Below are 17,318 nucleotides of genomic sequence, written 5' to 3'. Positions count from 1 at the left end.
TTCCTATATTTCAGTTTGGATCATGGAAAGGTCAAGTTTTAACACTAGACGAGTCTAAGGATTAGACGTGTCAAAATGTTAGACGAGTATAAGGAATAGACGAGTCAAAGTGTAAAACGAGACTAATAATAGTAATCATCCAATTTAAAGCATTAGACGATCCAAGCCTCCAAGAAACCTAAGTCACTATGTTAGACGACTAAGGTGTTAAACAACCCAAAGGGTTAGACGACCCAGTTTAAGTCAATAGAAGACCGTGCACCACGTCAGCAAACTTTGACGCCGTTTGTGAAAATTTAATAGACAGGACGTAATTGGTTTAATTTTTCAAATATATAAATCCAATTGACTCAATTTTCCAAGTATATGGACCCAATTGAGACCGAAAAAAAAAACGATGACCCACTTGAGATTCACCAACAAATATGAGGACCAATAGAGGGTTTAATCCTTAAAAAAAATGAATTAACACATAGCAAGTATTTTTTAGAGATAGCAAGTAGAAATATCTTATGCTATTCGGTTTAAAATAACTAAGAAAAAAGCACGATAGGTATACAATTATTGTCCCATGACATAACAAAACAATGCTATTTGACAACTAAATGTAGGACTAAACCCATATTACTCTTAATCAACCACATAGGAAGTATCTATCATTCAGAAGAATCACAAACTACTAAAAAAAATTACGTTATTAGGCTTACATAAAATAAACAAGAGAATTACCAAAACTAAGCTATGACAGCATTGTTCCGAGACATCACACCGTGGTCTTGTGTTCTGGCCTGTGGGTGAACTCAAAATCTATGTGCACAAAAGCCCTCTCAACTTCCGGAAGTTGCTCTAGCTTCTCTTGGAGTGTCTCACCAATGTTGTGTGCTTCGTGGAGAACCATGTCTTCTGGCAACACAATGTCGACCTCCACAAAGTAATCTGCACCTAAGGTGTATGCTTTAACAGTATCTATGTGCTTGATCTGCTCATGGTGATTCCATATCAGATAAGTTAACTTGGCCAGAAAATCAGGTGGTGCTGTTCTTCCAATGAGTGAACCAACATTCTCAATCACAGTCTTGGCCCATGTGTTAATTGTATACAATGCTATCTGCATTAACACACATTCATGGTATCATTAGTAGTTCAATCACGCAGTTGGCTCCAGTAGCAAGCAAATAAAAACTAAAGAGAAGCATTAGGATGTAGTTATAACTCACAATAATAGCTCCTGTTGGATCAATCCACCAGTAGAACTTAACAGCTAAAACAGCAGCAGCTAATCCAACAGAATTAGTAATGACATCAAAAAAGTGATCTTGTGCATACGCTCTAACGATTTCATTTTTAAATCTTCGGCAGTAGACCATAAGAATGAATTTCACTATAGTCACACCCACCATAATCCCGATCATCCAATGAAGTTTTGTTGGATCCATGTCAGGCTTAGACTGTAAGAACAAGAATGACACCGGAAATTAAAATTGTGTCAGATATAATAATTATTGGGAACAAACAAGAACAAAAATTTATATCAATTACCTTGGAAATAAGTTCCCGGGCAGATTCAATCAAAATCTGCAACCCCAAGGTTGCCATCACTGATGCAAAGACAATGATACCCTGCACAGCAAGTCATATCATGCAATGTCTATTTGGCAACTATCTTATTCAACCAATTGTTGCCATTTTCACTACCTGGACATTATCACACAATATCTAAAAGATTTGATTTTCCTGAAAAGCAGTTTAAATCACTTCTTACCACCGGTTGCATGCGTTTCTTTCCAATTGGATAGTGATATTGGTTTGGCTTTTTCATGGCATGTGCAGTAAACCATAATATGAACCCTGACAAGAGATCCAAGAGAGAATCCATGGTTGAGGCAATGACTGCTAATGATCTGCTTGCAATTGAGGCATAAACCTTTGCTGCAAACAGCACTACGTTACATATATTTGACACGTGAATAGCCATCCTCTCACTCTTTGCTAGCTGCTTCATTTCATCCTGATAAAGACTTGACATGTACATTTAGTAGAGTTCTATTTTTATATTCTACATGATAAGGTTTAAACTCACTTGTAATTATATTTGATTATATTTAGTCCATGTGAAATTTTTAACACACCTTTCCATGCCGATAATTGAATATCTCAATATTATATGATCTTTATAGACGGTCTTAACACAATAAACCCAACAAATCTTGTTAAAATAAATTTCAATACCAACTTAGAAAGTAGATTTAAACCTAACTCATATTAAAGATTTCACACATACTAGAGATAGTATGTCCAAATTATATTATATAAATGAGTGCAAATATCATTTTAGACTTGAGATTATGTTAGATTTAAAATCTACTTCCATAAGACTATATTTGACCAAATACTTTTTCTTCCCATGTTTGAAAAGACAAAGTTGAAATTAAAGTCAAAACTGGTTACTTCTACTCCATGGTCTTAGAACAATGACCTCGGTGAGAGCTCCTGGGAAACCACCCGTTTCAGTCATAGTCTCCATCTCAGTAAATCCTTCAAGTAGGCTCTCTTGCTGCTTGTAATATTCTGCCACTTTCCGTTGCTTCCCTGAATCAAAAGAATAGCACTGGGACTATTAGAGAGAAAGTAATAAAATCGACATAATCAATCAAATGCAAGAACCAATGGTCCGCATTCAACACAAAATCTGCCTGTGTGCAAAGATTCCCAGCATGGTCTACGATAAACATAAAACAAACTAATAACAACACCTCTCCAACTTCTTCAGTTTTCAAAATTCAAAGCATTACCACGAAGAGAAAAACAAGTACCCATCAAACAAATCAAACACTTCAAAGTACAAGGGAAGTCTGAATTCGTCGATTTCAACACAGGCCCACTACACGAGATAGAGGCATTACTACGTTTAGCATCAAAGAGTAAACAAAGGCACACCACTGGGTTTGCACAAACCAACAGACCAACCATCCCTCCCAAAGTTACAACAAAACTAGACACATCAAAAGGTCCAGAGAAAAAACATAATCACACTAACACAGGTTTCCTAAAATTCCACACGCCACCTTTTAAGGCTTACAATAACTCGCTTATTAAACTGTGCACCCAGTAAAAGACTCATTGAAGGCATCAACAATGGCACTTCTTAGACCCACATAATTCAACATACAATCATTCTAAACAAACCACAACTCTTGCACAAAACAGAAACTTCCGACATTCAAGGAAAGATAAAGATGAAGAGGGGGCAAATGGCTTACTGGGTTTGCACACCTGAATGCACATATACGAACCATCACAAAAAAAAAAAAAAAGGAGCGTTAGAACAGAACAAAAGGAAAAAAGAGGATATCTCACTGGGTTTGCGAAGAAGTCCACCAAAAGAGAAAAAACGATGATGGTGATGTTCATGCGTTTGGTTTGGCAAACGAAACTCCTCCACGTTAAGTCTCCATGGAGCTTTTGCAACCTCTTCCTCCTGCGTTTCCAGCAGTGGTTCCCCCCGGCAGTTTCCACCGCAACTCTCCGTCATGGTGGTTGTCTGGAACATGAAAGGTTAAGAGCCTTCCGTAGTTTACAGGGTCACCCTGGAAGAGGAAAAGAACAGAGCTCGTGGGGGACCCTCAGTTTGTGGAGTGTATGTAGGCAAGCTTACTTTTTGGTGAGTAAAAGCAGAATAAGCTGACGTTACATAAAGGCATAATACCCAATTTTGTCCTTACTTTGGTTCGGAAATCTCAAGTTAGTCCCTTTATAGAAAAGTGAGTTGAATGGATCCTTACTTGTAATTAATTGACTCTAATGAGTCCCTTCCGTTAAATAGAAGGAAACGGAGTTAGTGGACTGATGATGTGGCAGTTGTCTTTGATGAGGTGTCAATACGTTGCGTGCTTACGTGGTTCAGAAAGCTTCAGCTTCTTCTCTTCTCTCCGCGCCATTCCAACGAGATGAGACCCAGAGTCTCTTTCTTCTCCCTGCAGTTCTTCTCCCAGAGTCTCTTTCTTCTCCCTGCAGTTCTTCTCTCCAGCGCATTCCAACCGGCATCGTCGGACGCCGCTCCAGCCCCTCCTTCTCGCGTGCGAGGGGAGGACCTCGCTTTTCACGTACGCCCCAGATCTGCTCCGAATCCATCCTTGTCGCGCCTCGATTCAGCCACCGCGGACGGATCCCACGCCGCCGCACGTCACCAGGACCCAGATGGCTGCGACGCTTCTTCTCTCTCCGCTCGCGGCCCAGATTCACCGCTGCCCTCGCCGGAGCTTGCTTCTCCACCGACGCCACCACTCCCTTTTTTTCTTTCCCTCTTCTAAGAAGGGTTCTTTCACCTCGCAATTGTTTAATGAATTTGGATTTTCTGCTGGATTTTTCTGTGTTATTTTGCTGTGTTGCCTTTAAAATACGCTGATGGATACTGATTCTGATGGTTTAAGAGATATTAAAACGAAATTTAATATATCAACATCAGTTTGGTACCAAAAATCCATAGAGCTTTGGGGTTCTTTCACCCCTTCCAGCCAATGCAGCATCCATCAGGTCGTTCAGCTTTGGGGTTCAGGTATACCAGTTTCTGAGATTCAGAGCTCTGTCTCTTCAATTGCTTCAAGGTATTTGATAAAATAACGAACTTTGTTCTTACTACTTTGTTTTCAAAATCTAGCTTGCTGTTTATCCGTTCGTTTGAAGGAAAGTGATCTCAATAATGTTTCAGGAAAAAAATTTGATCAGTATGTCCCTGCTGTAGACTCCTTTGAGAAGGGGTTATACATGTTTGACATAGGCCAGAACGATCTTGCTGGTGCGTTTTATTCAAAAACATTGGACCAAATACTCGCCTCAATTCAAGCAATTTTATTAGAATTTGAAAGTGGAATAAAGGTTGATAGCATAAGCACGGAGAACCTGTTGGGAGAAGAAAGAGACTCTGGGTCTCATCCCGTTGGAATGGCGCGAAGAGAAGAGGAGAACCTGAAGCTTTCTGAACCACGTAAGCACGCAAACAATTGCGTATTGACACCTCACCAAAGACAAATGCCACATCATCAGTCCACTAACTCCGTTTTCTTCTATTTAACGGAAGGGACTCATTAGAGTCAATTAATTACAAGTAAGGATCCATTCAACTCACTTTTCTATAAAGGGACTAACTTGAGATTTCCAAACCAAAGTGGGGACAAAATTGGGTATTATGCCTTACATAAACTTGTTAAATTAAAACACTCCATTGAACATTTTAATTTTAACAAAAATTGAAAAAAGAGACAATGTTAACTTAATCTATAAGAATAATATTGATAAGATCGAAAAATACCATAACTTAAAATGTAATTTGAATAATAAAATTTGAAGAAAGACAAAAAAAAGGTATAATTTTTCAGTTTAGAAAGTTAGCTGAACATGAAAAGGTAAAAATATGTATTATTAATTAAAATGAATAATTTACTATTTAATTATTTTGAATTAAAGGTAAATATATTCTTATTTAGTCGCTTTTAAAAATTATTTTTATATGGAATATTGTTGAACAAAAAAGGAAAGAAAAAAATATTCATTAATTGTTTAATTACTAAATAATATTTTCCTATAGGACTATCAACGAAAGTTCCCAGGCTTTACCTGAATAAAAACATAAATAAATACATCACAAGTATAATTTGGATTCGAAAATGATTGGTTTAGTAAGGTTGAATAAGAAAAACAAATAGAAGAAGTAGCTTGCATCTAGGTAAGGGTGACCGATGATGTTATTGTTTATTAGCACTTATTTTAATTCTTCAACTAAGAAAATAGGTAGTTGAAAATGCTAAATGAATGTTGAAATATAAAATTGTTTTTTTAGTTAAAAAAAGATAGTGGTTGTTTGAGTCTAAGGATTTCTAGGAAAACTTTCACGAGAGAAAAATGTAAAAAAAATAAATAATTTTTTTTATAAATTAAAGCAATTTATGCATAACATAACTTTTTTTTATATAGAATCTAAAGGTTAAACTCTTAGGAACTCTATTTACGTGGAGTTTTCCTAATTAGATTCACGTTTTATTGGTTTCGCCAATTTAGTCTTTAAAAATGAAAAATTAATTCAATTGAGCATTTAAAGCTAAATTGGTTTAACGAGGTTAAGTTTTTTATGAGATGAGATGTTGACGTGGCGAGTTTTAGCCACATCACTCCTGCCCATCTTCCCCAACAAAATCCCTAATTTCTCTCAAGCTTGAAACCCTAGCCATTGCAAGCAAACCCTATCGTCGTCGTTGCGAAGTCTTCAGTCTCGCTGTCACCACCTTATTGCGCTGCAACCGTGAAGCCACCTTATCAGAAACTTTATTTTTTAATTTTTAATTATACATTCCACGTAACATGCTTGAATGTGCCACGTATAAAAAACTTATCATGTCAACGTGTCAGGTCATAAAAAATTTAATCCCGTTAAATCAATTTAACGACAGGGGTCCAATTGAGTCAATTTTTCATTTTTAAGGACTAAATTGACGAAACCAATAAAACGAGGATCTAACTAGAAAAAATCCACCTAAATAGGGACTTTCGAAAGGGTTTAACTAAAATATAAGACATCATTTTCAATACTTAGAAGAGATTTGTTCATATTTTAATTGTCAAATTTGCCCACTAACATTCTAAGTAAGAAAAATTTCTATTAAAAATTCAATAAAAGTCGTGTTAATTAGTTAACATGGAATTATTGTGAAATTTTAAGTTTTTATGAAGTGGTGCAATTTATCGTCACATTTTAAAAACAATTACAAGTTTAAATTTAAAAGTAAAGAAATCATGTTTTTTTAAAGAGAAGTTTCACGTACGAGTTTTTTTAATCATGCTTATAAACATTTTTTTCCTTGCTAATGAAAGCGTGTTTTAAAGTATATCTTTATCTGTATTTAAAAAAAAAAAATCATTCTTACAAGCACATTCTCTTTTTATTTTTTTATTTTTCACTTTTTTATTTAAAAATATGTTGTTTTGTTTATTCAAAAAATTAAAAATAAGATTGTAGTTTTTAATTTCGTTTTGTATTTACTTTATAAGCACATACACCATATTTTACATATGGTTAATTAATTAAATTAATGATGTTAGTTAAATATAATTTGAGAAATAAAAAATAATAATAAGATTTTAATAAAAATAATTGAGAAAATAAATTATATTATGCATGTTAGTATTATAAGTTTGTTACTTCCTTTAACTTATAGAAACTAAGGAGAGAAGAAAATACATACACAAACACAAAAAGAGTATTCCAACATTTTATTTCTTAAATGCTATACCAATGTAGTAATGTATCGAAAAATCAGAACAAATTGAAAGAACAAGCATATTAAACTTTAACTTAAAGCTTTAACACTCATCCTTAAGTAAAAGTTATGTTCATATGTACAACACCAATTAACTCTCAAAAATCTGAATCTAACATATTTTAAGGTTTTAGTAAACATAGTTGCAAATTGAACTTTAAATTTGTAGTACTCAACTTCTAGTTTCTCAGTGTTTACTTGTTCATGCAAACTGAGTTTCTATGCGTTTGCTTTTTCCATAACAAGTTAGATGTTTAGCCAAATCAATTGTTGATTTATGGTCCATTAAAACCTTTGTCTTCCATTAATTTCAATCTTCAATTCACTAATTAGATTTGCTAACCATGCAGCTTTGCATGTCGCATATGATGCAACAATATATTTGGCATGGCATGATAAAAGAGCAACAATAGGTTCTTTATGGAACTCCAAAAAATTGGTGCTCCTCCAAGGAAGAAGATGTATTCAATTGTGCTCTTATAATCATCCTTATCTTCGCACCAATTAGAGTTTGAATAACCTATTAACATTAGGCTATGTTCAGACATATCCTTTGGAAAAAAAATTCCATAGCCAATTATGCCTTGTGGATATCTAAAAATCCTTTTAGTTGCAATCATGTGTGACTGCCTAGGCTCTTGCATGAATATGCTAGTCTAACACTATAAACATAGTCTGACACAAATAATGCAAGCTTCATACCATTTTCTTATAAGTAGTAGGATCAACCAACTCCCCTATAGAATTCTTCTCCAATCTCAAAAAAACTTTAGAGGGGGTTTCAATAAAGTTACTCAGACTCATATGAAACCTATCCAACAAATCATGAGCATACTTAGATTGTTTCATAATTGTCCATGCTTTGTTCTTACAAATTCAATGCCTAGGAAGTAAGTTAGCTTTCCTATATCACTCATCCCAAATTCACTCAACATCTGAGATTTAAACTCCATGATCATTTCCTTACTGCTTTCATTCACAAGAAGATCATCTACATACAATAAAACAATCATTTTTATGCTTGCTCACCATTGTTTAATTTATTTACATATACCCTAAGTTCAAATGTACACTTTAGAAAGCCTACCAGATAAAAAAAATTGTCAATCTTGCGATTCCAAGCTCTTGGAGCTTGCTTTAGGCCTTACAATGCTTTCTTGAGTTTGTAGACCTTGTGTTCTTGCCCTTTAATCTCAAAACCACGTGGCTGCAACACAAACTTCCTCCTTAAGAGATCCATTCAAGAAAGCAAACTTCACCTCTAATTGGTGCATATATGATAAATGTCCAATATGAGTTAATTTTGATATCAATTTGGCACTTATCTTGTTTTTATTTTGTTAAATATTTAAATAAATCACCACAATTTTATTTATTTTGTAGATTTTGATGAATATAGAGTCAAAGGACAAAAATGGAGAAAATAGAGGAATTCTAAGCAAATTCTAGCAAATTGACTTTGGTGCGGCTAAAGCGTGACACTTGAGCTAGAGCCACATGAAGAAATCCATCTTGGAGGGAAACCTCAAGAACTAGATCTAAGTCTGAAGCCATAAAGAATCATTTTCCTAAAAGTTATCTCAAGAGCTCTAGCACAAAAGTGCGAGGCCCGATGCTTGAGCCATAGAGGAAATCCACCTTGGTAGGAAACCTTGCAATTGGAGCCATGATGTCACTGCTAAAGCCAGACTCTAGAATATTTATAAAAACATTATTGCTCATCTATTTTAAGGGACTTCTATACAAATTTTGAGAGAGGTTTTAGAGAGTTTTCTCGCACACATTATTTGTACTTAAAAGAATATTATTAAAGGGTTAGGATATGGATTTCCTTCCTTGTATTATCTTCTTTCCATCTATCAAGAGGAGCTAAATCTTCTAAGTGTTGAAGTGAGATGTAACTCCTTTGAAACTCTCTTTTATTTGGTATTGTTTTATTTATGAATGCTTGCTTTTAACTATATGTTTGTGAATTGGTATATGTTTTTTGTTGGATGAACTGATCACTTATCTTCTTTCACATACAAAACGTCCTCAATAATATTTTCCCTGCTATTAAGAGCTCTCAAAAAAACTCTTCCAACTCATTTTGCTGCAAACTACTATTGTCAGCAAACATGGTCTTCCCATGCAAAGCTTTTTGAATTCTTACAAACCAATATCTTTCTTTCCTATCATGTGAGTTGAGAAACTCGAATCAAGATACCATAATGCATCATCAATACATTTTGCATCTGTTTGCGCCATTAAGATCACAATCTCATAATCAGATATCTCCTCATCTTGTGCAATATGAGCTTGAACTTTCATGTTTTTGGCTCCATCACTTTCCTAGTACTCTCAGGAATAATGACCCACTTTTTACAATTGTAGCACTTAACCTTCCTTTTGTCAAACTTCTACTCTTTATCAATATTAGAGTTGGAATTTCCCTTTTGATTATTGTCCTTAAAATTTTGAGATTTCAATCTTTCCTATGGCCAATTTCTTTTCCTTCTTCTGAACAAACTTCTTTCTTTATGACTAGTTATGACTTGAAGAGTTAGTTTTTGAACCATCTTCCTCTCCTTTATTTTTCTACTTATGGGCTTCGAGTGAGGGTTTCAATTCCTTAATTGCCAAGTTCCAACATGACTTTTAGGTTTTCATTTATGTGACTTGACCTAGGTATGAATTTGTATTTGAAAATTGTCATAATCATTGTTATCATCTTTATTTTATTTTATTTTTGTTTTTCGCCGTCTTTTTTTCATGATCAAACATATGTCAAGGTATTATGGATCTAAAATAATTCATAGATGACATGAGAGAAGTGTCTTTTTAGAAGTGGAAAACATGTTTGATGTGGAAAAAAAAATTGGGTGAGTTGGAAAATAATATAAGTATAAGGAACTTGTTAGTATGAAGATTGTAAGGATATAGTTGAAAGCTATATCAACATATGTTATGGAAGGTGGTGAATGTTTAAAGAATATCCAACATGTTGAATAAATTTTTTTTATTGGGGTTGTTGTATTTCCCATTACATGTCATTACTATTAGAAGAAGTTAGATGGTAGACAGAGGGTCTACACTGCATGCCACATTTCATACAACTTCAATAAAAAAAAAATAGAGTTGACAGATATGATTAACACGAGTATTAATATTTTTTTTTACTTTCATTATAAATGATAAATCAATCATAAAATATTTATGAAATTTACCTTACTAAATTTGCACACTTTACTAAATTTGCACAGGTTATGGAATGAAATAATTTATAGTTCAAACCCAATTATCAAGTATTAGATTGAAGTTCTAACAAGCTTGTGAAAATAAGGAAAATGCACGAAGAAAGAGATGAATTATGTTTTAAAACTTTTTTTTTGCACTTCTCGCATATATCGTTTGATAGGAAATATCCATAGTTTTATATATTAAGAAATTAGTTTATAGTAATTGCACCGTCTAATAAAATGTATCAAATAAAGCTTTAGAACTTAACTTATTTGGTTGTTTAAAATATTTTGATTGTATAGAAGACTCACCTTTTAACTTTAGAATAGATAAAAATAACATAAAACATAAAAAGACAAGGATCACGTTGTGTAGGTTTAATATACACATATATCCATAGATCTTCATACTAGTAAGATGTTGTCCGCTTTGGGCTAAGCCCAGATTTGTTTTTGGTACCACTCTAAAAAACTTTCTTACTAAGGGATGTATCTTATCTGTATATAAACCCATGTATATTTTATATTTTATCCGATGTGAGACTTTTGTTTGTACCCAACATCTTCTTCTCAAACAAAGGGTTATGTTCTTCTACCTCCTTATGGTGAAGTTTTTTTGTTTTTTTTTCGGTCACCTGACCTGAACCATGGACTCTGATATCAGATGTTGTGGTTTTAAAGTATAAGAGGAAAAAGAATGAAAGGAAAACTAATATATTTTATTGAGCATAAGTAGTAAATATTTATACTACATAATTTGTAACCAACTTTGTAAAACGTCTCCTAAAGTAATTAATTAAATAATGCATAAAATCTTCCTAAAAATAAGATACAAATATATTTTTATTTAACTGCTTTGACTCCTTCAATCAAATGTTGTTTGAGTCACAATTCCAACAAAGGAAGATGAGATAATACACGCTATATTTTTATAGTGGTTTGTCTAACCAAGCAAGTTAGGTCCAGTTCTCAATCGGTTGATTAAGTTTCACTCAGTAAGTTAACACTAAAAAGTACAATGTAAGTATTATGTGGATTCATAGCCACTCCTTGGTAATGTGTTGAGATTTCTTTTAAAAATTCACTTATAATTCAATCAAGTGTTCTTTTACAAGCTATTCTTAGTTTAACTAAGATATTTTTTGAACAAATCACTCATGATTTAACTTAATTATTCTTTCTGCACTCAACCACTTTTGATTTATCTCATTTAAGTATTCTTTCAACACTCAACCACTTTTGACTTACCTCATTTAAGTATTCTTACTTATGACTTAAATATATAATTTTTTCGTAAAATACTTCTAACATAAGCATATGTTACACTTCTAACATAAACATGCATTAATTCTTTTCCATTAAGAATGATTCAAAGCATAAAGGACTTGTCACAAATACACTCCATAACCTCGAGAATAAATAGTTATTTCAAAATAAAAATAACTAAAATAAAAGAAATTATAAACCAAACCAATTAATGCAGAGCAACACAAGAAAAATAAAAGTTTTGTGAATGAACTTTGACTTATTCTAAAGATAGATGAGAAATTCACTTATAAAATACTCTTCAGTACTTTTAATAAATAATTAAGTATTGAATGAGTATTTCTTTTATATTAGTTTGCATTTATAAACTTTTTATTTTTGGTTAATGAGGTTAAGTAATAAATAAATATTTGAATATCAACTTTCAATTTTTAATCTTATTTGAGTCAATGAATAAGTAACAATATTATTTAATTTTAATATATATAACCGTTAGCTTGTTAAAGCAGTACAAAACATAAAATATAAATTAAAATCGAGATATTCTTAAAAACAGAAAATCAGAAAAACAGATGTTGAAATTATAACATATATGCAGAGTTCAGTCAATTAAAGTGATAATCCAAAAATGTAGTAAAAGCAATATTTAAAACTACAAATAATATATGTAATTAATTGAAGAGGTTTGAATTAACAAAACGTTAAAAATGACACGTGTTATATTTCAATATGAACTTGATTAAGAAATTTAACTATATTATACTATAATTTATTATAAAAAAAATTATTTAACATTCAATGTAGTTTATTTTCTATATGAAAGAACAAGAAATTTGATTCATCTAATGCTATAATTAAGGTTTCAATCCTGAGGACGCTGTTATCAAGGTTTACATTCTTTTGTTTGTATTTTCCGTATGAATACTTTAGGTATCAGTTATTTCACCTTTATACAGAATACCTTAGCTATCAATTAATTTTCCCTTTATGACAGAATACATTAGGTATCAATTAATTTCACCTTTATTACGGAATCATATGTGTACGGAAAATGATCCATACATTTGACCAAACAGTGCACTCCGTTGCTAAGTTTTGATTTTGGATGAAAAGGTTATTATTTTCATTTAGTATGCAAAAATTAGGATATATTTATTATTAATTTGAACTAAAGTATATTTTATATTAGTTTTTAATTTATGTATTCGTTATATTAGAGGATTTAAATCTCTTCACACCTTTTTCATACTTTAATTTCTTCATCTAATCTTACACTCCGGTTTATTTCTCTCTTCAAACTTATCTTTACGTTTAAGTATCATTTCCTTTCTCTCTGTTCTTTCTATCTTTCTCTCTAAGATAGTCAATTTAAGTATCAGAAACAATAATCTTCTAAAAGAGAAAACAAATCATTCATTAACTAAGTCATTTGACTACAAACTACCAATGTGGTTTATTTAGTGTTGTTAAAACAAGTCATTCAGCTCGATCCACTATGAATTAGTGAGTTAATGCTGTCTGACTCATTTCTTAGCGAATTGAAAAAATTCAAATCCGATCTGACCCATCACAGATTCAATCCGGGTAAACCGAATTGAAAATTGACCTATATAAAAAACTTTTATTTTTTTCAAACCTAACCCAATCTGAACCTGACCAAATTGGCTCGTAGATTCTAATTCATTTTAACAACACTAATTTTATTTATATTTCAAAATTATATATTCCTACACCCTACCTGTACATACACCTAAAAAGTTGTGGTGTGAAAAAGATTCTTAATTATTTTGAGTCGACCAAGTATAAGGACTAAATACATGTTATTACGTTATTTTGAGTGAACCACATAGGAAGTATGATTTAGAGGAATGAGAAACTATAAACATCAGAAAGAAAAACTATGCTATTTGGCTTAAATAAAATAACCAAGAGATTTGGAAAATTTAAGCTATGCCATCAGTGTTCAATGGCATATCATCACACCATGGTCTTGTGCTCTGGCCTGTGAGTGCACTCAAAATCTATGTGCACAAAAGCCCTTTCAACATCTGGAAGTTGCTCTAGCTTCTCTTGGAGTGTCTCACCAATGTTGTGTGCTAGATGAAGAACCATGTCTTCTGGCAAGACAATGTCAACTTCCACAAAGTAATGTGCACCAAAGGTGTATGCTCTAACAGTATCTATGTGCTTGATCTGCTCATGGTGATTCCATATGAGGTAAGTTAACTTGGCAAGAAAATCAGGTGGTGCTGTCCTTCCAATGAGTGACCAAACATTCTCAATCACTGTCCTGGCCCATGTGTTAATTGTATACAATGCTATCTGCATTAACACACATTCATGGTATCATTAGTAGTTCAATCACGCAGTTGGCTCCAAGTACCAAACAAAATAAAAACTGAAGAGAAGCACTGGGATGTAGTTATAAACTCACAATAATAGCTCCTGTTGGATCAATCCACCAGTAGAACTTAACAGCTAAAACAGCAGCAGCTAATCCAACAGAATTAGTAATGACATCAAAAAAGTGATCTTGTGCATACGCTCTAACGATTTCATTTTTAAATCTTCGGCAGTAGACCATCAGAATGAACTTCACTATAGTCACACCCACCATAATCCCGATCATCCAATGGACTTTTGTTGGATCCATGTCAGGCTTAGACTTTAAGAACAAGAATGACACCGGAAATTAAAATTGTGTCAGATATAATAATTATGGGAACAAACAAGAACAACAAATTATATCAATTACCTTGGAAATAAGTTCCCGGGCAGATTCAATCAAAATCTGCAACCCCAAGGTAGCCATCACTGATGCAAAGACAATGATACCCTGCACAGGAAATCATATCAGCATGTAGTTGCATCAACAAACCATGCAAGGACTATTTTCAAAGTATCTTATATAACCAATTATTGCTATTCTCACTATTTTCATATCATGATACTATACATAAAAGGTTGCAGTTAATGAAAAACAGTTTAAATAAGATGTTACCACTGGTTGCATGCGTTTCTTTCCAATTGGATAGTGATATTGGTTTGGGTTTTTCATGGCATGAGCAGTAAACCACAGTATGAACCCTGACAAGAGATCCAAGAGAGAATCCATGGTTGAGGCAATGACTGCTAATGATCTGCTAGCAATTGAGGCGTAAACCTTTGCTGCAAACAGCACCAAGTTACACATATTTGATACATGAACTGCCATCCTCTCACTCTTCGCTAGTTGCTTCATTTCATCCTGACAAACATTTGGAATGCACATTTAGTAGAGTTCTCTTCCAATATTTTACCAAATCTATCAGCAAGTGTTTGCGATGATCAAGTTTAATGGAAAGTCATAAACTCACTGAGATTATTGTCAAAAATGGTTAGTTCTGTTCTATGTATAAATCATAATGAGTGATCAATAGTAGTGATGGAACAATCAAACCTGAGAGAGAGCTCCAGGGAAACCACCCGTTTCAGTCATAGTCTCCATCTCAGTAAATCCTTCAAGGAGTCTCTCCTGCTTCTTGTAATATTCTGCCACTCTGCGTGTCTTCCCTGAAACACACAAATTAACAGAGAGATTAGGGAGTATGTTCGCAAATCCATAAACTAGAGAATATGGATTTAACTGAAAGATGTTGATGATGAATTCTCTCTGAACTTAATTTAAGTAATAATCAATAATGTCACAACATTTTCAAATCACCATTTACTAAGCCCTTTTTAATTAAAGATTTAAAATTTTAAACATTATGTAAACATTTCAACTTTTGTCAATTATTTTACTCAACTCTTATTTAATATTTGGAGAAAAGATAATACAGAGGGTATAAAAGAATGATCTGAAATCCAAACAGAAAGCAGTTTCATGTCATTTGAGAAGACATTAAGGAGAGGAAGATTCATGATTGCTTATGGTTTGGAAACTTTCGATTAGGTGTGGAATAATCAAGTACAAGAGATTCTAACATGAAAGAAATTATAAAAGATATGATGAATGGAGTATCTATATCTAATTTATATCTAATAATAGTAATTTTTATCAATATAATCAAGTAAATATATTCTAATCAGAAAGTAATTATACTTTATATGATAAATGGAGTATCTATCTCTAATAATAGTAATAATTATCAATAAAAAATACATGAGTACTCTTGACTTATTATAAAAAAAATGGAATTTCACCAAAGTAATCAAACACAAGCACAGCCAAAGATATCAAACACAAGCACTACCAAAGATGCACATTCACAGTGAAAAAACCGTGTCTTTATCGAAAGATTCCCACCATGGCCTAAAATAAATAACCAACAAAAAATAATTACAAAAATCACTTCTCAAACTACCTCGATTTTCACAATTCAAAAACATCATAGAAAACAAAACACACTCAGCAAAAAAACAGCCTCAATTTGCAGAATTCAATAAATGCATGATAACAGTAGAGAGAAAAACAAAATCCAACACGCAAGATAGTGAGTGTACAAAAACAGAGTCATCACAGTCCAACACGACACCATCATTAGCAAACCACACGAAGAAAGAATGGTCTCACTTGGTTTACAAAGAAGACTCTGAAAAGTGAAGCATGGTTTGTGTTGATGATCATCTATTTGGCTTGGCAAACGAAACTCTTTTAAGTTAAGTCTCCACGAAGCTTTTGCAACCTCTTCCTCCGGCGCCTCCAGAAGCGGTTCCCTTGGGCGGGGTCCGCCACCACTCTCCTCCATATTCCTTTATCTGAGAGTCTGTTTTGGTTTGGGTTAATGCAATGTGAGTGATAACCGTTTTACACAGAGATAGGAAAGGAAGAAAAGAACGGTGCTATATAAATATAATGATGAAAAGCTTACAGACCTAAGAGCACACCTGGCAACACTTAGACCTACGTCGTTTTCCTTGATTTGATCTCAGAGTGACAAGAAGTACTAAAATTAGGAAAACTGAAAATGTGTATTAGATAAATACTATGCACCATTCTGAATTGTTCTCATTAAGAGTCAGTTTTTGCTAAAAGATTACTTAGAAGTTCTGTTATTATTCCATAAGACTTATTTTCTTAAGGAATCAAACATCACCTTCTCATGGATTACTTGAAAAAAAAAAAAAATATATATATATATATATATATATATATATATTATATAATATTATATATACATATTATATATATATATACATATAATATATATATATACATATATTATATGTATATATATATATATATAATATGTATATATAATATTATATAATATATGTATATATATATATATATATATAATATGTATATATATATATAATATATGTATATTATATATATATATATATATATATGTATGTATATATCACTTTATTCAGCATTTAAATAAAAGAAAATGACTCTTATTAGTATTTTAACATTCCATAATAAATTCAGATTTATAAATTCATCTGTTAACAAGGGACAAAACAAATTTGAATATATGTGCAGTAGGGTGGTTGGTGAATTATCATCCTGATGAGATCTTATCTCTTATAAGAGTAT

The 17,318-nt window shown here is 32.6% G+C and overlaps 2 protein-coding genes across 3 annotated transcripts; both read right to left on the bottom strand.

Annotated features, from left to right (window-relative positions):
* Positions 1-534: 534 nt before the first annotated feature.
* LOC124838691 (metal tolerance protein 9-like) lies at positions 535-4,348 on the bottom strand. 2 transcript variants are annotated; one of them, XM_088110009.1, is made up of 7 exons: positions 3,783-4,348; positions 3,358-3,587; positions 2,477-2,589; positions 1,763-2,008; positions 1,540-1,620; positions 1,218-1,448; positions 535-1,108 (listed from the first exon to the last, which is right to left on the bottom strand). In XM_088110009.1, exons 2-7 carry the CDS (start codon positions 3,548-3,550, stop codon positions 764-766), a joined length of 1,209 nt encoding a protein of 402 aa, XP_087966135.1. In that variant the 5' UTR covers positions 3,551-3,587; positions 3,783-4,348; the 3' UTR covers positions 535-763. The 2 variants fall into 2 exon arrangements, with proteins under 2 accessions (XP_087966135.1, XP_047170322.1); XM_047314366.2 differs by lacking the exon at positions 3,783-4,348 and having other exon boundaries at positions 3,358-3,748.
* A 9,200-nt stretch (positions 4,349-13,548) lies between these two features.
* LOC124826839 (metal tolerance protein 10-like) lies at positions 13,549-16,784 on the bottom strand. The gene is made up of 7 exons (XM_047299784.2): positions 16,652-16,784; positions 16,350-16,542; positions 15,234-15,346; positions 14,796-15,041; positions 14,550-14,630; positions 14,229-14,459; positions 13,549-14,116 (listed from the first exon to the last, which is right to left on the bottom strand). The coding sequence occupies exons 2-7, from the start codon at positions 16,522-16,524 to the stop codon at positions 13,772-13,774; spliced, it is 1,191 nt and encodes a 396-aa protein (XP_047155740.2). The 5' UTR covers positions 16,525-16,542; positions 16,652-16,784; the 3' UTR covers positions 13,549-13,771.
* Between the last annotated feature and the right edge of the window lie 534 nt (positions 16,785-17,318).

The sequence above is a fragment of the Vigna umbellata genome, chromosome 3, assembly GCF_029865625.1.
Source record: "Vigna umbellata cultivar VRB3 chromosome 3, Vumbellata_1.0, whole genome shotgun sequence".
Classification (NCBI taxonomy): Eukaryota; Viridiplantae; Streptophyta; class Magnoliopsida; order Fabales; family Fabaceae; genus Vigna; species Vigna umbellata.
Note: the sequence above shows the minus strand (reverse complement) of the source record. Positions and strands in the feature narration are given on the sequence as shown.

Excerpts from the sequence above, each read along its gene's own strand:
- LOC124838691 (XM_088110009.1), bottom strand. The coding sequence starts at position 3,550 with ATGTTCCAGACAACCACCATGACGGAGAGTTGCGGTGGAAACTGCCGG. Across the intron at positions 1,449-1,539 it reads CCCGGGAACTTATTTCCAAG|TCTAAGCCTGACATGGATCC; the intron begins GTAATTGATATA and ends TTGTTCTTACAG. Across the intron at positions 1,109-1,217 it reads ATCCAACAGGAGCTATTATT|ATAGCATTGTATACAATTAA; the intron begins GTGAGTTATAAC and ends GTGTTAATGCAG.
- LOC124826839 (XM_047299784.2), bottom strand. The coding sequence starts at position 16,524 with ATGGAGGAGAGTGGTGGCGGACCCCGCCCAAGGGAACCGCTTCTGGAG. Across the intron at positions 15,042-15,233 it reads TCCCTGGAGCTCTCTCTCAG|GATGAAATGAAGCAACTAGC; the intron begins GTTTGATTGTTC and ends AATGTTTGTCAG. Across the intron at positions 14,460-14,549 it reads CCCGGGAACTTATTTCCAAG|TCTAAGCCTGACATGGATCC; the intron begins GTAATTGATATA and ends TTGTTCTTAAAG.